General features: G+C 36.1%; 3 protein-coding genes across 14 annotated transcripts; all 3 read left to right on the top strand.

Moving 5' to 3' along the window:
* The first annotated feature begins 3,256 nt into the window (after positions 1-3,256).
* On the top strand, positions 3,257-8,669 carry LOC147553007 (uncharacterized). 7 transcript variants are annotated; one of them, XM_086667236.1, is made up of 10 exons: positions 3,278-3,487; positions 3,903-4,135; positions 4,390-5,097; positions 5,168-5,252; positions 6,246-6,287; positions 6,759-6,927; positions 7,407-7,459; positions 7,599-7,829; positions 8,343-8,389; positions 8,482-8,669. In XM_086667236.1, the coding sequence occupies exons 3-10, from the start codon at positions 4,847-4,849 to the stop codon at positions 8,537-8,539; spliced, it is 936 nt and encodes a 311-aa protein (XP_086523362.1). In that variant the 5' UTR covers positions 3,278-3,487; positions 3,903-4,135; positions 4,390-4,846; the 3' UTR covers positions 8,540-8,669. The 7 variants fall into 7 exon arrangements, with proteins under 7 accessions (XP_086523359.1, XP_086523362.1, XP_086523366.1 ...); XM_086667233.1 differs by lacking the exon at positions 3,903-4,135 and having other exon boundaries at positions 3,257-3,494; positions 4,571-5,097; XM_086667240.1 differs by lacking the exon at positions 3,903-4,135 and having other exon boundaries at positions 3,278-3,494; positions 4,571-4,692.
* A 775-nt stretch (positions 8,670-9,444) lies between these two features.
* On the top strand, positions 9,445-17,087 carry LOC147553006 (pentatricopeptide repeat-containing protein At1g26460, mitochondrial-like). Of its 6 annotated transcripts, none has more exons than XR_015237207.1 (8): positions 9,602-10,627; positions 12,898-13,120; positions 13,232-13,714; positions 15,338-15,544; positions 15,630-15,767; positions 15,869-16,051; positions 16,391-16,477; positions 16,631-17,087. XR_015237207.1 is itself a non-coding variant. In XM_086667232.1 (7 exons), exons 1-7 carry the CDS (start codon positions 10,008-10,010, stop codon positions 16,418-16,420), a joined length of 1,890 nt encoding a protein of 629 aa, XP_086523358.1. In that variant the 5' UTR covers positions 9,445-10,007; the 3' UTR covers positions 16,421-17,087. The 6 variants fall into 6 exon arrangements, 2 of the variants coding, with proteins under 2 accessions (XP_086523358.1, XP_086523357.1); XR_015237206.1 differs by having other exon boundaries at positions 9,686-10,627; positions 16,722-17,087; XR_015237205.1 differs by having other exon boundaries at positions 9,686-10,627; positions 16,385-16,477; positions 16,722-17,087.
* A 685-nt stretch (positions 17,088-17,772) lies between these two features.
* LOC147553005 (protein ROOT INITIATION DEFECTIVE 3-like) lies at positions 17,773-19,942 on the top strand. The gene has a single exon (XM_086665805.1). The coding sequence runs from the start codon at positions 17,851-17,853 to the stop codon at positions 19,072-19,074; it is 1,224 nt and encodes a 407-aa protein (XP_086521931.1). The 5' UTR covers positions 17,773-17,850; the 3' UTR covers positions 19,075-19,942.
* Positions 19,943-19,957: the final 15 nt, after the last annotated feature.

The raw sequence follows: 19,957 nt of genomic DNA, 5'->3' as shown, positions 1-19,957 counted from the left end.
TTAATTTCTTTGCCTTCCACTTACTAATTGTGGTAATGGTGAGTGATCACTCAAGAATGTACTCAAGACATATAGTATATAATAGATATCATGCATATACCATATATAATATGTATCCTTAATTAGTATTGATATTTAGTTCACATTCGAGCTAATAGACTACTCTGGCCTCAGACTGAATAGATGGGTTGAATAGGAGGACTATTTGAATGTAAGTTAGCTAATTAAATGAATTACGCAAGAGTTCACTCTTATTTGTACGAATCATTTGAACGCTCTTCGTTGTGAATTTCACAACTTACTATTGAATCTCTTTTACGTGGTGTTTCCGTTTCTATTTTTTTGTTTGACTTGTCTGAATATAAGTTTGAGTTGTTTGAGTCTTACTATCGTTTATGTCGATGGTGCATGCAATTGTTTTAATATGTGTTGTCTTCTGTGTACGAATTCAATGATCAACCTTTGTGAGTCGTTGAACTTGAACCAAGTTATTCTAATAAGAACTAGTTTTGTCTTTGATTTTGTATATATCTAAATTTGAGAACACATTTGTACAAGTTAAATTGGAAAAACTAAGGAAGATAATGTCTTAATATCTTTTCTATCTCTAACTAGTAACATTCTTGTGAAGAATAGATGATTTGTAGTCGCCAGTTATTTAAGATTGGAAAGAGGAGGTGTGTTCATTCTGTGTTTTCTAATTTGATACTTTAAAATAAGATAAACTATGATTCGAAAATACTTTCTGGTTCAAGGATCATATACTAGAAAAAAGAAAATTAAAATTGGATAATATTATAAAAAAGTTTAATTGAGGCAAATAATCTCTTTTGTCAAGACAATTATAGGCCTTGTCCTGGTCAAACTGTGTTGGAGCTTGTCTGTCAAAATACAATGATTACCTTTTCGTTAGGATGCCAATTCAATAACAAAGAGCGAAGCAAACTTAATATACAGACCAATATATGTCATTTTTTTTTTGTTGAAATGACCAATATATGTCTTGAAAAGGCATTCAGGACACATGTTATTTTCAAGTTCTTAAGAATTTTAAAGATCTAATGAATGCGAACGAGTAACTCTCACTTAAGTTCCAATTGGAAAAAAATTAATTGCAAAATGACAAAATATTCTAGTCCTATTATAAGAAATGAATATACGTTGCTGGCAGAGACATGTCTGTTGGCTAAAGTCACAGTTAATAAACCCAACATATACTGGGCCATGCGACTAAGGTCGTCGGATACGAGGATCTCAACGTTTCTAGCCTCATGACTCGCCCAGGCCAATAGGGCATGGGTCATGGATGAGGATGGTGGAACGTCGACCGTTAGGTTCAGATGTTTCATCATTTACCATTAGACCCCTAATTTAACTTGAACTTCTTACATTTTAACCCCCATTCTAGTTAAACCTTTGATGGATTTAACTCTAACTTTGTCAAAACTTCGATTGTCAACATCTCATCCGTCCATATTTGGATTTGTAAATTAAATATCTCAATCTAACGAATGCAACATATATTTCCCAAGGATAACGAGTCAAACCAATGCAAAATCGACTTTTAACAAGTTGTGTTAATTCCAAGTCGACACTAATTCCAACATAATGAAGGTGGAATTGAGAATAATAAACAAATGAAATATAATAAACGGTAACATTAGAAGAAAAAATTAACGTTAAAATAATTTTGACGAAAACTTAAAAAGTGGGCCATCTAGTCACTTCGCTAAAACTGTAGAGTCAAAAGGAAACTGATCATAAACTAGGGGGAGTTATTGGATAATTGGTCCTCAATTTACGAGACTAGGTATATCCCGCGTCCTGTGGGCGCGGTCAATCCCTCAGGCTTACGCCAGTCGTGGTCGAAAACTTTCATAGTACAAGCATCAGTAGGTTCAAGCATTCGCTCGGATGCACGTTTTACGTTGTCTACGTAAATTGCCGTCTGATGTCACACAGACCGAACAAAAATTTAGACGTGATTAAAACCTTCATAGTGCAAGCACAACGAGTTTAAACATTCACTCGGAGTGCATGTAACACGATGTCTTCGTAAATCATCGTCTGACGTCACCCCGACCGAGTCCAAACCTAGACGTGCTAGCACTATACGACGAAACACATGCATCACATTGCTAGCACGTCTAGGTTTGCATTCTTTAAAATATGAGAACTCGGACCGTGGTGTGAGTTAAACCATTGACTTGGTCAAGTAAGAGTGTTAGTGGGTGAAGTTGGTAAAACGTGTGCGTCTATATAGTAACTTTGAAGGCGTTACTCTCCAAAGTGAACTTGAAGTGCCCCTAACAATAATTTCAGAAAGGCAACCCTTTATCGGCCTATCTTCTTCCCTAACGCACATCTCTTTCTCTCAAATTCGTCCGCCTGATACTTCCCAATCGGAGCACCGGCGTGGCTTTGGTAACCTCTCTCTCTCGCTCTCGAGCAGCGAAGCTCGACTTTGATTTGTTTGCTCCATCAAAAGTTAAAATTTTTAAACCCACTAACACCCTTATGCTCATGAATGCTGATCTTCAAAAGTTAGAGCATCTCCAAACGTCAAACCTCTATATTGGCATAATCTTTATAATTTCACTCCTTAAATAGAGTTTCACTCCAAACGCAAAACACTATTCAAGTCTCTGTATTGGCATCTTTGTTATTTTATTAGTTTTAAATTTATAACTTATTATTTTTATTACTTATAACTTTTAAAATTTGATAAAGTAAATATAATTAATATAGATTATATATAAAAACATTATATTAAAAAATACATATAATATTAGAGATATTACAATGCGTACATTACTACAAATTACGAAAATATAAACTAATATTGTTACGTAACTACTCCCGTAAAATTATTTAGTACTCAGGTAAGTCTCCACCTTCGCCTCCACTTCTAGATTCGCCTCCGTCTACACCTCCATACCCACCTTCGTCTACACCTCCATACCTCCATACCCACCTCCGTATCCACCACTTTCGTATCTACCAAATGATTAAATTCTACGAGACGATATGATCTTATTTATTATCTAATTTTGTATTTTGTTACATATTTTTATGTTTATTAATAAAATTTTAACTATGGTCCTTTATAATTATATAATTAATTAAATAATATTATTAATTTACTAAAATACAAAAATAATAGGACACAAGTGTCAATTCATAAAACATATTAAGTACTCGAGTATAAATTTTATGAGAACCATTACCAAGGACCAAAAATCTATTATGTCAAATCAGCTCTATAATCTAAAGAAGTGAATACTGAGCCATTCTCTACGTTATAGAGAAGTAGAGGACCTTTGGAACTTCAAAATCTCTGTACATGAAGAAATAGAGCACGTGTGGAGATGCTCTTATTATATTTTAAGCTTTTGCACATTCTCTCTCTAGACTTTAAGGTTTATTTATTGTAAAACTTCAAATAGTGAAATAGGGTTTATGAATTTATTTACCTTTTGATTTAAAGGCTTAGAGCATCTCCAATGGGACACTCTAATAAACACTCTAAAAATCTAGTTGTCAAGTGTCAAATAAAGATTCTCTTTCCTAGTGTCAATATAGAGACACTCTACATTTGTTTGGCTTCCAATGGAGATCTCTAAAATCTCTTACTTAATACACATGTCCCTCTTCAATTCAATAGATAAAAAGTAGTTGAAAAGCAAAGTTTTCTATTGGTTGAAGTAATAAAGTAACACTTAGAGAGTCTCAAGTAGACACTCTCATTTTAGAGATTCTCTCTCTAGACACTCTATAATAAATGTGTCAAACTCATAATAGAGTGTGTAACAAAGTGTTCCATTGGAGATGATTTTTTAACAAAAACTCCAAAGAGTCATATGTGGCACTCTAAGTGTTAGAGATTGAGTATCCCATTGGAGATGCTCTTATGGGAGTTGGATTGAAAATGAAATTCAAGGTAAGTTTAAAAATCAAAAAATCAGATTAGGTTTAGGGTTTATTTTTAGTTTCTCTTCTAGGGCTTATTTTACAATTTCTAAATAGTTTAGCTTCACTGAAATCACATTAGGTTTACGAGTAATGAGTTTATTTTCATTTTAAATTCCAGCCTAGCTCTTAGGTCTTGAATCTTGAAAGATTTTTTGCACTCTGAGTTTCTGATCGGGTATTACATTTTCTCGATTTTTTTTCAATACCGCTTAAATTTTCTTTACCGGGAGGATATATGAGATACAAATGATTCTAGGTGTCGCTGCACAATTGCCTATATTTAGCTGTATAAGGAAACATGCATCAATGGTAGAACTTAATCTTTAGTAAATTTTTTGTTAGAAAATTTGATGTACTTTAAGTAAATAGTCTGCTCAGGCTAAGTTGAAATCCTGATTCCGCCCCTGCCGATATTAGTATTTATACCTTTTTATCTGCGTATTTGTTAGTTAAATTGTTGTGTTTATATTTGTATTTAGTAATGCGAGTTTGAACTACTTAAAACTGATTGTAGTTATGAATTAAATTGCTTTCTCTTTTCGTTATTTAAGTGTATTATTGGGATATAGTGAAAAATGCCCATGATTTCTTTATCTAGTTAAAACTTGAAATGAAATTATCATATTTGCAGGTAAATATATACAAGTGGTTTGGGTAGATATCGGGTTTCACACACCTGCTTTAATCAAATTACGGGTTTGATCACTCGTCGAACTATTTGTAAGCACAAATTGTTCGTATTTATTCTTAGATAACCTTGATCCATGTTTATCATTCACGCTGCTAAAATAGGACTTAAAGGTAATGTAGTATACCCGTTAGATATATCGAAACTGTAGCTCTAAGATAAGCTCAAACTGAGATTTTTGTGACAATGCAAAGCCCAATTTCGCATTTCTTCCCGTCAATATCAACTTCTGACGGAACAGAACCAAAACTTCAAACTCCTAAACCTAATCCTAGCATTCCATCTCCTTCTGTACCACGGCTTTGGAGACCCGCAGCTCAGAGAAACATCAGAACTCAGTGGAAGAAATTGTTTACTCTAAAACAGAAATGGCACTCGGAATCATTGACCGGAAGGTCTCACGTGACGTCTTTAGTCAATTCCTATCTTTCTGAAAGGTATTTCCAGATTCATGCTTGTTCTATTTTGTTTTCATGTGATCTTATGGTAGTGTTTATATTGATCCAGTTATATGCCTTCAATGAATTTGGGTTGCTTGAGCGATATGCCCGATATTCGAGAGAAAGCTTGCTCGAAGCTCGCTAAACAGCAGGTATGTGTGGATAATTTTGTTCAGTGGTTCTGCACCATAATGTGAATTGTTAGTTAGGTTCAGCTCCTTAGGTTCTGCTGCTTTGCTTGTATAATATTGTCCATTACTTTATGAATAGTGTTTGAGAGTGTAAATTGTTTTGGGGAATTTATTTACATTCTTTTTACTGTTCTTAATTTGAGGAAACTGTTCAACTGAACCAAAGAGAAGTGGAATAGTTTTGAATAATTTGTATAGGATTTAGCACTGTTGATCTGATTGCAGCTAATAAGACAAATGATGACTTCCTTCCAGTTTCTTTTTCTATCTTAGTTGATTTTTCTTTACATGTTCTAAAACTTTCAGTTAGTGTCTGAACTCTGAAAGATGTTTCTCGAAGTATTGAGAGTCCTCTTACCAGTTTTACCGGACTATCTACCCGTCTTGCCTATTGCTTACCAGATTGACCGTGCAATTTTGTACAACTCATTGATCGAGTACTCTAAATTTGACATACCAGAATTACAGAATTTTCTTTGTAGAATATAGGATTAATTAGTTGAGAATGTAAGGATATTTTCTAACTAGTTGAAGTGTTTAAGAATAAGTTTTATGGAAATGGGATTGTGTGAATGTATCCATTGTATATGCATCGAAGAAAAGTTATATAGTGTTTTTAGGAAGATATGTCAAAATGCCCCACAACCATAAACCCTTAGCTTTATGTTGTGTCTATGTACCCATTATTTGAATTACTAAGCAGTAAGGTTCATTCTTATCATTTAGACAAGCACTTAATAAAAAAGGTGAAGCGCCTAAAATATTATTGTAGAGCCTTCAGAATTGTGATAATAACGTCTTTGATAAAGTAGGTTGATGTAGTCAATTATAGTCAGAAGTTAGATATGATGTACTTCGCAGGTCTCTAATTGTTTTATACACCTCAACTTTTGAAATTTTAACGTTAATTTCTTTAAGACTCTAACTATGCCCACTATTTGATTCTTGTTTCAGGAGCTTCACCAAAAACGGCTTTTAGCATCTTATAAAGATATGGTACGTTCCATTTGTTAATCTGATCTGGAATGCGGTCGAACTTTATACTGTGTAAATTTGAGTTTAGAGTCATGGAAGAATCATTACCATCTGTGAATTCGATGGAGAAAATTTATATAAAGCTAAACTATAAGAACTATTAGAATCGTAATTTGGGTGTCTCAAGATATGGGCACCAAGCCCTATCTACCAATGATGACAACCCTCGCCAAATAGCTTTCGTCATTCTATTAAAATAGCAACTACTAATCCTAGTAGAAACTCTAGAAGCAAGTAGTCCTGAATGTAAGTAAACACTAAACGAGATACTAAATAAGTTAATACAGGAAGGGAAACAAAAAGATGAACATGGAACAAGTACTGAGTTATTTAATTCTCTTGTGTGTTTATGAGATGCATGCTTAGTAGTCTACTGACAACGGGTTAGTGCAAATCTATTCATTGTGTGTTTGACGTTGATTTTATTTGCAGGTTGGTGTTGTTTCGGACATTGTTTATGCCTCTAGCTCCATGCGACAGTTCATCAAAGGACCAACCAATAGTCCGATTGTTACATTTTCTAGTTATTGTGATGAGGATACTGACAATGGCGATGGTGGAGGCATTTCAGTATTTAAGTTCTTGTCCATCCCATACTTCGGTATGCTTCAGATCTCTTCGTTAAGTATCCATGAACTAACATTATTAATTTTTTGACATGGATTCCTAGAGTCGTTACATTCATTACATGGCATGACTATATCATGAATATAAAATATGAACATGTCATGCATTGAAATTTGAATAAGCCCTCTAACTCCCATCCTGAAAGAAATTTTGGGCTCTAAAGGTCATATAAAACCCTTAAGGCCATCCTATGGGCCTATCTGAAGCCTATTTATTATTTCTACCTTTGTTTTATTAATACTGTATATTAACACAAGTCAATAAATGATGAATTTCCACTCCCACCATGGATCGAACTTGTGACCTCTGGGTATTCGGAGTGGGTGTCCAACCACTACACCAAATGATTGTGTTAACTAGCATTATTCCCCATTAAGAAAGTACATAACAAATAACACTCGGAAGTTCTCCAATGTGATAGTGACTTTAATTTTGTTGTTTTGACAATTTTAGAGGACTTGGCAAATGAGCTTGTTGAGATGTTCGGCCTAGAGCTTATTCTTAAGGTAATTGGTCTACTGCTCCTGAAATTTCTTTCTGCAAAGAACATTGCTACTCTCTTATCTCTATCACGTGTAGTTTCTCTCTTTGAAAAATTAAGATCTTGGTTCCTTAATCCGTGGGTATACTTTTTTGCGTGGACAGCGGATGCTCGTGGTTGAGTTACTGTCTCTTAGTTGTGAAGAATCTTCACAAAAGAGTACTTCGCTTTGCTGGTCAGATGAGCTATATCCTGGCGAATTTGATGATTTGGCAAAATGCAATTTGTATTCTGAAGAAAATTGTGAGCCAATCCCTCCAAGAATAAATGGTTGGAAATCTACCAGTCTGATCACCAAACGAGATAACACTCGACCGGACCAAAAGGCTTTAGAGGTATGCACACCTATATTGCTAGTAAGTTTGTGGCTAGTGTTCGTGAAAGAAAATGAGAGTGAAATATGATACGGTAGGAATTAACGCACAGTTGCTTGCACTATGGAATGCCCAGAGACTAAAAAGGAAAAGCAAACAACTACCCGAAGTCTATAATTGGAGAAACACCAGAAACTCAAGAATCAAAATTAGTGTTCTAGTGAAACTGCTGTAATCATTATCATTTATCAGTGTTACTTTGACTAGAAATTACATCTAAAACCTAACAACTGAATTGATTAGATAATAAACAGAAAGAATCAAATATCATGAAGCAAATTTCTTTAAGCAAAATAATGTCAGTTGTTCTAACTGGGATGTTTACAAATCGAGGAATGCTACTCGAAACCTTTTTCTTTGTTCCTCTTCCATTCGAACGTGACAACATTTCAACCATCATATGCCACAACTGGGTTACAAAATCATGATATGCGACGTTTTGTTTCTTTAAATCATCTAATTGTTTGAACGCAGGTATATCTAGTTATATGGCTTCAGGAGGTGAATGTGAACCCGACCAGGTATATTTGTTCAACAAAATAAGTTAAAGAGATTCTTATGATTTCAATTTTGGTGGCGGATAGTAATTCTTCTTCTGATCTCCTTGTTCCAGGGTTGATGAAATTTTCGACATTGTTCGAGAAGAAATTCCGATGATTTCCTTTGTATGAGTAGTATTTTTAGTTGAATAGTGAAATAGAACCATTTTTGGACAAAATTGTACACAGATAGCTTATAAGCTATTAGTTATGATTAAGAGGTTATAAATGAAATTATTAGGGAGGTTTTCTCTTTGTAAAACATTCCCTATTCAAACATCAAAGGCAATGTGGTGGTGGACTGGTGGTGGAATTGAGGGAGGGGTGAGAATCGGGCCGTGCTCAGATACTTATGGGCATATAAGATTTTAGGGTTTAGGCAGGGCAAATTTTAAAATGTGTTTGAAAAACTCCCCATAAGCACTCATGAAGGTGGGTTTATTGGGCGATGTTGAAGTATAATTTTTTTTTTGAACAAAAACAGAAGTACTTTTTTTTTTTGGATTATTCCCCAAATAACTCCCAACTTTATGACCAACTTCCTGCCTAGCCTCCTACTTTATTAAAATTACTTAGATGACCTCTTTTTTCAATTACCATTATATCACCGTTAACCATTCATCTTTTCTCTCTCCTCCATCTCATCACCTCTCTGCCACTTCATCTTCTCATCGTGTTCATTGGCGGAGGTAGTCGACCGGTCAATTTTCCGGCTGACGACCTTTAAACGTAAAAAAAAAAAAAAATCTCTCTCTAAAGAGAGAGAAAAAATATATATCTTTTTTATGTTTGAAATTTCGGTCGATGTTTCAGATAAATAAAAAATATTCTGGGAGAAAAGGTGGGAAGTTAAAAAACAAGTTACCAAACACACCTTGTCTCTCTTTTCTCGCTCTCTCTTCTCCGGCCGACTCTCTCTCTCTCTCCGGGCCTTTTCGAATGACTCTCTCTCCTTCCTTCGTCTGGATCTGGACTCCAGATCTAGACGAGTTATGTTTCGCTTGCATTTTGACTCCAGATGTAGATGAAGCTTCGGCTGGTAGAACCAGACAACTCGTTAGGAAAACCAAACGAGGGTACCATGAAAAAAGAAAAAAAAAATAAGAGAAAAGAGAGGGATGAAGAGAGTGAGGGAGATAGATGACTGGAGTTGTTGTCGCTGAAATTAATAGTCGTCGGAGATGGTGGTGAGAAGGAAGGAAGAAGAAATTAAAAACATAAGAAGTGGGTAGTGTTTGGAGGAAACAAAAAAATCCTTCTTCCTCGAAAAATATCCTTATTTCCCCAAAACATCGAGAGTGGGAAACATATAACAGGTGTGTTGTTCACTCACACTTAATTGAGTATACAAATTAATGGCACCAATCTTCTTGACTAAAATTACCAATGGCCCATCACCCGTTAACTGAAGAAACACAGTATAGACCAATCTGAAGAAACCCTAGAAACAGCAGTCCAGTAATTCAACTTCTACACACACACACACACTCTCTCTCTCTCTCTCTCTCTAATAAAACTCTCATGAATCCCCCTTTCAATAATCACTTCTCTTATTGATTCACACATTGTTCTTAGTTACAAATCAAGTAAGATTTCATCAATGTTATCGAAAATGACGATCCTAACCAAAACACAAACAATTTTCAAATCCATAAACCCTAAATCGTTTAGAAAAATCTCCACTTTCAACTTTCTCTCTCAAGAACCTCAACTTGCTGAACGATCACCAAACTCATCTGCTTATAATTCAACTCCATTACCTTCAGGTCCTTCCTCAGGAAACCCTCTTTATCAAGAGAACTGGAGAAACCCTACCCCTAATAATCCAGGCCTAGCACAAACCCTTGCACCTTTAGGGTTTGTTAGTCATTCTCAATCAATGAGGCTTCAAGCATTATCACAAACTTTAGATGCTACTGCACTTCTGAATATGTTCGCAAATTGGGTGACTACACAAAAATGGGTTGATATGATTCAGTTGTTTGAGTTTTGGGTAAAATCTGTTGATAATAATGGAAACCCTAATAAGCCTGATGTGGGTTTGTATAATCATTATTTGAAGGCGAATTTGATGAGTGGAGCTTCAGCTGCGGACCTGCTTGATTTGGTGGCTCAAATGGAATATTATGGGTTAACTCCAAATACTGCATCTTATAATCAGGTTTTGATGGCTATGTATCAGGGAAGAGAAACTAAGGCAGCAGAGAAATTGCTAGATAGGTAAAAATTTGATTTTTTTTTCCTCTCTCTAACTTAAAGTGGGGTAGGTGATAAGATGAGTAGTATCTTAGGTGTTGATTCTAATCTTTGTGATTTTCTTCTCTCTAGGAATTAACATTTCTTATCTAGGCTTGGAGTTACCAAATTGTTAGCTTTGCCCTTTTCTTTTTTGCAAAATGAGAAAACCAACTTCAACAATGTTTACTGGGCATTTCACTTAGTTTCAATGTTTTTTCACAAATAACTTTAAAGACTGTGTGTTCTTCTTCACTCAATACTTAACATTGTATTAAGCTAAAATACCTTATTAGGTTCAGATGTGTTTTACAAAGATAAAAGTACATCACGTTGGAATTACATTACATCTAATGCACTATATCACGCTAGGCGTATTAAAGTTGGAAATAAAACTATTGGTCGGAAATAGTCCATTGAGTTCCTTACACTAGTTAAAACCACTACTCTGATAGTCCGGTAAGTCTCACTCTCCGTACCTACCTCAATGCTGGTAAAATATCGAAATCATTTTGACCAAGACTAGATAATGAACTGCCTACTTCAGAATTTTCCGTGTTCTTAGCTGTTTCTTTGGAAGTAATCATATTCGTTCTTGTCAGTTGTAGAATTTGTCCATTCTCAAAATAAAATTCTCATGCTTTACGTGTTTAAAGTTCAGCCTTTTTTGGTTCACTCTCGGCTTGTAACATTATAGATTGGTGACGCATATCAGATTCCTTCCCATTTGGACACATATCTTAGCTCTCCTCAACACCCCAAGGATTTCCATAATTCGTTCATTCATTTGAGAGAGTATCTGTCTTATCATTGTCCATCCTCTTTCTCGTCTCCTCTTTCTTCCTTCTCATATGAAGACCGCCTGTAATCAACCCAAACTCCTGTTACAATTCGATACGTGGGGATAAGTTTGATTATCATGTTAGTGTCAACAGCTCTTCATTTGGACATTACGGAAGACGACACTCATTTGTCATTTCTAATGGTTCCTATACGAGTAGAAAAATCGAAGACAAAAAAACTCGTTTTGCGCTTCAAAATACTTTGATTGTTCATTTATGACCTAGGCAAGGTAAAGTTTCGTATGTACAAAGGTACGAGTCTTGAAAAATTGTAACAGCTGCAGAAGTTATCTTATTTATTTTATCTTTCTGATTGTCTGATGAATTATACTACTTCTTCTCATAATAATATTTCAGTTATATACTATTAATTAGTAACACTTAAAAGGATTTAATATGACTTTTTTACTAATTAAAACAGAAAGCTGAACTTAAAATGAAAATTTATTGTAGCAAAATAAATATGTGGAACTATGCAGTCATTTTATAGAAGACATAAGAAATTTGGCAAATGAACAGCGAGTTGCTCACTATCAATTGTTCGCCAATTTTATCGGCAAAATGGAAAAACCATTGGAACAAGTATTTTTTTGGCAATTTTACCATAGCAAACTATTGAAGTTGCTTTAGCTTCTTGTAGTTTGAAAATGTGAGAGAAAGTATCACTGATAGCTATGAAGAAAAAGTCGGGATTAATCCCCGAATACTCCCCGACTACTCCTCAGTCCCCATCTTGCCGACTCGACTAGGGTTCAAAACCCTAGTCCCGTGGAATTCCGAGTAAATCCCCGACTCGGTCCGACTAGGACCGAGTCGACTAGTCGGGCCAGTCGGGATTATTTAGCTTACCCCTTTTTTTCTTTTGCTCAAATCAACAAAGGTAGTTTAGGATTTGCTCATTCGGCTTCTTCACCCTTCCTCTCCCCTCCAAACATCATTCTAACTAGATTGAAGTAATTTTGAAGTTTTCTTCCTTTCAAAACAAGATTCCAAGTTTCTTTCTCTATCTTCTCAATTTTTTTACTACTCTTACTTTCTAGAACCCGGATTCTACTCTTTTTCTTTAAAATTTCAAATAAATGTTAGTTTTTAATGTTTTATACTTTATTAATGTTGTAGAATTTGTTGATAATTAGATGTGTGCTTCTTAGGGATGAATTTTTAGTGTTTATACTTAATTAAGCCCAAATACTCATATTTATACCTATATATAATTATATATACAAAATAGACTATATATTTATATTCTACTGACTAGTCCCGTGTAAATACGACTAGTAGCGACTACGCCTAGTCCCGAGTCCGTCGACTAGTCCTCCTTGCCCACTTTTCCAACGTCGACTGATAGGTCGATGGAACAATCCCATTTTTAAAAATCTCTGAGATGGTTGTTCTGTTAATAATTGTCACCAGGATGCTGCAAACTGGCGACGAATCTATGCCAGATGACAAGTCATATGATTTGGTTGTTGGGATGTTGTTCTTGGTAAATGAGATTGATGCTGCCTTGAAATACTTGGATCTGACTCTGAAATCTGGTTATATGCTGTCAATGACGGTTTTTACCGAATGTGTGCGTAGTTGTGTTAATGCCGGAAGATTGGATACGTTGGTGTCCATCATAGAAAGGTGCAAGGTACACTTCTGAAGCGGTTTCTGTTTTCATTTGTTCGTTAGATATTTATTGGGGTGATAGTGCATTTCTTATGGAAATTTCAATATTTTCCCTCTTTTCATGGTTTATCAGAAAATGGATCAAAACAAATCTCTGCGTCCAAGCTGGAATTTGAGCAACTACATAGCTGAGGTGGCACTGCGGACAGATAATAGCAAGTTAGCTTTTTATGCCCTAGAATTTCTTGCTAGATTGATGGCTGAAGGTGAGATATCGAGACCACCTGTACTTCTCTCTGCTGATGAAGGATTGGTTGTGTCAGCACTTGGAACTGCTGCGAAGACCTATGATTCTACTCTTCTTGATGCATCTTGGGCCATCTTAAAGCGCTCATTGCGTCAAAAGAGGGCCCCTACTCCAGCATGTTACCTAGGTAAACTATATGCCTATGCATCACTAGGAAATTTGCAGAAGTCCTTTAGTACTCTAAATGAGTTTGAGTCTGTTTATGGGAATTCTACCACGGAGGGAGAAGAGGATCTGTTTTCTCCTTTCACGTCTTTACATCCGCTGGTTGTTGCCTGCTCCAAAAATGGTTTCGAAACATTAGACTCGGTATGTTTACCTTTTCTCTCTGTAAACAATTCCACAGTTAATGTTTCTAATTGTGATTCTTTCAACATTGCTAATGTCCAATGCCCAGCCTCTCCCTAACAAGTCTCCAGGATAATGGATTTAGACCATATCTAAGTAGAACGATTCGGATATCCACACTTGGATAGTCCATACTTATCGGACAACCTTGACTTTCATATATTGATAAATTAGACCATTACAACGTTTTGCACATATTATGTAATATGGTATTGTGCTATCTATGTATAGGTGTATTCATATTTCTTGATGTTCACCACAGTATGACCATTTATGTTCTTACCCACTACCATCTATATAAAGGGTTTTAAGCATGTCTTTCAGGGTTAATCATGTGTATGACATAGATACAATTACATCCCGAACCTGACAAACTTATAAAATTTCCTATTATATTTTCGAAGTTCAGAAGCTCGTCCCGACCATATACTGTCACAACTCTACTCATTCTGACCAAACAATTCCAAACTGAATGAAAAAGTACCAAGAAATGTTGAAAATGGTCCTGCTACTTTTGAAAGTTTGTATCGTCATGTGTTGGAAGTTATTACATCAAGTATAAACTTGGGACATTGTTTCTGTGAGATGATTTGTATGAGTAATTATATCCATTTAAATGAAATGACAATTATTTAACACCCAGATACTCCGAGCATCAGAAATTTTTCTGAAAGACAACTATAGTACGATCTGATTCAATTTATTAAAAAGGTTTGCCAAGAGAATTACAAAGTAAATAGTTTCATTGGAGATATGATCTTTTAATTTGATGAATCTACATGATGGTCATCATTGGCTATGTTAGATTGCATTGTTGTGAGTTGTAACTCAGAATACATTTTGTGAAATAACAATGTAACAGTCACTGAGAAGTCAACAACTACATAATTCTGCTAATTTATAGTGCAAAGTTGATATTCCTTTTCGGCAATTTTATCGTGTTATACTAAGATACTTGTCTCGGACACCCAGACACTCTATTTAGATATTGTAGTCATCTTAGTGGATATAATGTGAGATTCCGTATGTAGCTCTTTTGTGTACGAAAAAAAATGTTAGGCCAGATGAACCATAAAGTATTACATCAGGTTATGTCTGTTGTGTATATGTAGCAGTGGTTGGTCCAAAGTACTCGAGTAAAAAGGGGAGAGTTAAGAACCAAAATAGCAAGGTATTTCTATGGCCGTATCCCACGAATAGCCTTTATTCTATTTTGCAATATACTATTGCTAACATTAGCAGCATCCTTGTTATATAACTTATTCATTTTGACGTTGTGCACAATTTACTGCTGCATTTCATTAGCAGTTGATGGATTTTTCTTATCAACATACTGTTTCCATATGTTATTGCACATTCATTCTTCATTTCTTCCTTGTGAGGCCTTGGTAGTTGTTATGCTTTTATTCTAAGAATTCATATTCATCAGTTGTAATATTTTCAGCGGCGTCAGTATGTAAACATCAGTTCCTATTTTTTTGTGGACTAATCTTCACTTGTAATAATTTCACCACATTAGTATGTGCTTTTTGCCCCTAACTGTAATTTTGCTTCTTTTTGGTTTTCGTTGTTAAAATTTCTCAGGTGTATTTCCAATTGGAGAATTTAAGCCGTGCAGATCCTCCTTACAAGTCAGTTGCTGCTCTGAATTGTATAATTTTGGGTTGTGCAAACACATGGGATCTTGACCGAGCCTATCAGACTTTTGAGGCCATTAGCGGGACTTTCGGGTTGACCCCTGATATTCATTCCTACAATGCTCTACTGTATGCGTTTGGAAAGCTGAAGAAGGTTTGAAATTTAGGACTCCATTATTGTTTCCAGTTTAGTTTGTTCTCACATGCTTAAACAAGAACAACTGTTATTGCTCTGGCAGACAGCTGAAGCTACTAAGGTTCTTGATCACTTAGTGGGTTTGGGTGTGAAACCAAATGCTACATCATACTCACTGCTTGTGGATGCCCACCTTGTCAACAAGGACCAAAAAGCCGCTCTATCCGTGATTGATGAAATGGTATACTATTGATCCTTTCTGGTTGATAACTTTACTTGTTCGGTGTCTTAATCATCGACTTACGAAGAATCTAATGAGTGGTGTACTTACTGACTGGACAGGTGAATGCGGGATTTACACCCTCAACAGAGATGCTAAAAAAGATCAGAAGGCGATGTACCCGAGAAATGGATTATGAGAGTGATGATCACGTAGAGAGCCTGGCTAAAAAGTTCAATATCCGAATGAGTACCGAAAATCGCAGAAATGTGCTGTTTGCCCTAAATTATAGAAGTGACTGGCAGGTAATGCCCAACTCCTAAACTGAATATTTGCAACAGGATGAAATGAGATAAATTTCTCCATACCGACGCCAGAGGCAAACATTAGATAGTTGATGTCAAACGAGAAATCAGTTTCACTTGCATTTTTCATAAATCTTATATCCTGCACTTTTGGGGTTCTCTGAACAAATGGAACTATATGACCTTTTTAGCTATAGACACAATAAAAGGTTCGGCCGATCCTACTCGAATTTTTGCTCTTTCTCCTAATGAGATTTTAATGTATTTTTTTTCACTTTCGATTTAACATGTAACATAGCATATGTTATGTTCACTGACAATGGATTACTTTAGGTGCAGAATCTTAATGCTGATAGATTTGCTGGATAGAGAAACCACATTTTTGCAGATTAAACTCGGGTGGAACGATCCTATTTTATTTTTTCGGTAACAGACTCTCTGTTTGCTTGTAGATTATATTATTGTACTCAAAATTTTGAAAGTTAAAGAGGCGACTGTTTAGGGTTATTACCTCTTTATTTTGTTTTTCCGTTTCTATTTTCAGTTCTTTTAATTTTTTATCGCTATGTTTCTCCTCAGATAGAAAAACATCAAGGAAACATTACAAGAATTGTTGAGAATAAATATTCATTTCCTGCCCATGCTGATTTTTCTTTTGTCATGGTTGTAGAACACAACATCAAACTCGACAATGTCGTGCTTGTAGAAGGCTAAACTTTGTACGAAGAATTTTAATGTTTTTGTGCTTGTGTGCTTGCCTTGGGCCCAAGTTGTGTTTGTTTTCTTAATAATGGTGTTGTTGGCCTTTCAATCTGGGTTCTTGCAAGCCTTTCAGTGTGGGTTTTTGTTCTTAGGGTATTAGATGTATGGAGTGATATTAGGGTTAAAATGGTATGATGGTGGTGCTAGTAAGTGTTTCTTTTCTACTACAAAGTTTGATCTTTGTTGTTTGTGGGTGGGTTTTGTATTAGCATCTAGAGGTTTATTTCCAATGTTGTAAAGATTCTAAATATTTGAGTAGAAGTTGTTTCCATCATCTCTTTCTTTCTGCACAAATGTTAAGAATCTTGAATCCTGAATCCTGGGTACCTGCGAAAATAAGAGTAAGATGACTCGCTGGTTAAGCTCTAAGGCATAAATTCAACATATCATTGCTTAAACCTATAAGCAATGCGAAAGCCCTAGACGTGGATCTCTAACATGGTTTTGTCATGTCATAGCCAAATGGGAAACATTGAGCCACAACACTTTCTATAATGGTGGTCTTTGTGATAATCTCCCACAGCTTGGAACAGTGTCCGAAGCCTATGAAACCATGTGTTTATGGCTTGAATCTGTAGTCAATCTTAATTCCAGTGGGATTATAAGTGTGTTCAAATTTAGTAAGTATCGGGACTTATTGGGTAGCCTCGCGGAGCTTCAGCCATTGGAGTTGAGTAGTGCTAAAAGCGAGGAGAATATCGAAAATAATTCTAGGCTTGGGGCGTTCCAACGTTACCTTTGAAGAGCGAAGATGGGTCCACAAAATGCTTTTGAAGTCCTAAAAACATGTCTTTAAATCACACCCATTAGCAGGACAAGAGTCGTTGTGAACCAAGCAAAGCCCCCACTGTCTTAACATCAAAAGGTATAATGACATGAAAACTCTGCACAGAAAAGTCCATATTCCAAACAATAAAACTGAAAAAGTTGCAGATGAAAATGAAACGCATATTGTTGTCATATAAAGCATCTTTCATCTTCACTTCATTTTTCATAGTTATCAAAAACAAGTTTGAAATTCCTTTACCCTCATAAAAATGACTCAAGAAATCATCCTTGCTAGTTCCCCAGATTCCCCCATTACTGCTTATGATGCTTCAACTGGTGCAACCTTAGCTCACTTCACAAGTAGTCGGTCACCACGTAAAGGTCTCGCCCTCGCAGGGAAAACCCTAATTGCAGCTTCTCATTTCTCCTCGGACACCACTTCAGCATCTATTCATTTATACAACTGGTGGTCCTCTATCCCATTTCATCACCTTCATGTCCCTGAACCGGTTGCTCCTTTGGCAATAACACCTGATGGTTTATACCTTTTTTCGGGTGGAATAACGGGTTTTATTCATGCTTTAACACTCCCGTCTGGTGATCTTCTTCGTTCGTTTCCTGCACATTGTAAACCAGTTTCTTGTCTCACCATTAACGATGACGGTTCTCTTCTCATTTCTGGTGGTGACGATGGGACGATATCAGTATTCCCTATTCTTCGAGTTCTAGATAGTTCTTTGCTTGATAATTCGACACAGTTTGCACTATACAGTTTTCATGGACATGCTTCCTCTGTTACTTGTATCACAACTGGTATGGGTGGATCAAACTCAACTATCATCTCCTGTTCATTAGATTCCACATGTAAGTTTTGGAGCCTGGCAAATGGTTATCACATAAGAACTGTAAGATTTCCCTGCATGATTTGGAGCTTGGTGATGGATTCAACCGAGACAAATTTTTATGCCGGAGGGTCAGACGGTCGGGTATATGCTGGAATTTTGAAGGTAAACAAGAGAGAATTGGTTAACACTGAAAATGAAGTGGTGGGTTGGTCACCGGAACACGGTGGAGCCGTGACAGCGCTGGTAACAGCGGAGGACGGAAAAAGTGTAGTGTCAGCTTCTGAAGATGGGAGTATTAGAGTTTGGGAAGCAGAAACAGGGAGGATCATAAGGGTACTTGGGGATGAAAGAGGAGGAAGTATTAGTGAACTTGTAGTGGCGAAAGGCATTAGAAATGGTAGGAGCTCTGGGAAATTTAGATATGGAAGTGAAAATGGAGGAGAGATGAGTTCAGGGTTCAGTAGTAGAGAGATAAGGAAGCCAGTGACAGAAGTAAATGAGATGGAAGAAATGTTGAATGTGGTTGTGACGGATAGGAGACGAGCTATCGACAGGCTTGAATCAGCTATCGGAACTTATGAAAGGCTCTTGGGACTCATCCTCAAGGAAGCTAAGGCTGGAGATACTACAAAAGATAAACTAATCTAATTAGAATTAGAAAACGTTTTCAGCTCAATGCTTGTTATACTCGACAACGAATATTTCTTACTGATAGGAATCCATACATCGAAAACCTTAATAACTAGATGTCTTTTGCTAAAGGTAAGGGTAGATGAAAGTGATAGTAAATGTCTAACAGAAATCAAGTAAAGGAGGTGATTTTACCACGCCAAGATTGTGAGCACCCAAACCATCCCTTAGGCTTCTCGTTCGCTCCCATTCATCAGCTAATCTAGAATCACATTTGTGTCAACTGATTGCCCATTTTCGGTAAGTTTCCTTACCGTGGTCCCTCAGAATCCCATTGATACTATTTTGTCAACCACAAAATCAACCTCAAAGAACGAGCACGAAAGAGAGGAGCAAATGCTAATGTTAAGACTAGTGCAATTTCTATTGGCAGAGGGGACGGAAGGAAGTGGAAACCATCAAACGAGGTAGTTCGAACTTTAATCTCTCATTTTGAATATGAGAAAGATGTCAATGGTGCAGAAGCATTTATCGAGAACTTGAAGAAAGTTGAGAATGAACTTGAAGCAGAAGTATTTGAATCATTGATACAAACATATACAGCAGCTGGAAAGACTAGTCCCTCGATAAGTTGGAGGTTGAAGATGGAGAATGTCGAAGTAAACGAGGCAACTAAGAAATTACTCGAGGTAGTATGTGTCTGAGTAAATGCCAAAGTAGAAAACAAAAAGAGCTCTCTAACTCGTCATCTTTGTTACTTGTTCTTGCATGATGTAAATTGTTCTGTACCCTCGTCTTTTATAGTTAGTCTGATTGAGAAAAGTTAAAGCTTTAACCTTTTGAGTGTTTGATTAGTGAATTAAGAAGATACTTAAGTTTGCATTTACCCTTCGATTCGAAT

The sequence above is a fragment of the Eschscholzia californica genome, unplaced genomic scaffold, assembly GCF_041429995.1.
Source record: "Eschscholzia californica isolate CP2 unplaced genomic scaffold, dmEscCali1.0.p SCAF_3, whole genome shotgun sequence".
Lineage (NCBI taxonomy): Eukaryota > Viridiplantae > Streptophyta > Magnoliopsida > Ranunculales > Papaveraceae > Eschscholzia > Eschscholzia californica.
This window is presented reverse-complemented; position numbering and strand designations above follow the sequence as displayed.

Bases quoted from the DNA above. Each gene is read 5' to 3' on its own strand.
- LOC147553007 (XM_086667233.1), top strand. From the start codon at position 4,847: ATGCAAAGCCCAATTTCGCATTTCTTCCCGTCAATATCAACTTCTGAC. The intron at 5,098-5,167 runs GTATTTCCAGAT...ATATTGATCCAG, and splicing joins AATTCCTATCTTTCTGAAAG to TTATATGCCTTCAATGAATT. The intron at 7,460-7,598 runs GTAATTGGTCTA...TTGCGTGGACAG, and splicing joins GCCTAGAGCTTATTCTTAAG to CGGATGCTCGTGGTTGAGTT.
- LOC147553006 (XM_086667232.1), top strand. From the start codon at position 10,008: ATGTTATCGAAAATGACGATCCTAACCAAAACACAAACAATTTTCAAA. The intron at 13,121-13,231 runs GTACACTTCTGA...ATGGTTTATCAG, and splicing joins CCATCATAGAAAGGTGCAAG to AAAATGGATCAAAACAAATC. The intron at 15,768-15,868 runs GTATACTATTGA...CTGACTGGACAG, and splicing joins TATCCGTGATTGATGAAATG to GTGAATGCGGGATTTACACC.
- LOC147553005 (XM_086665805.1), top strand. From the start codon at position 17,851: ATGACTCAAGAAATCATCCTTGCTAGTTCCCCAGATTCCCCCATTACT.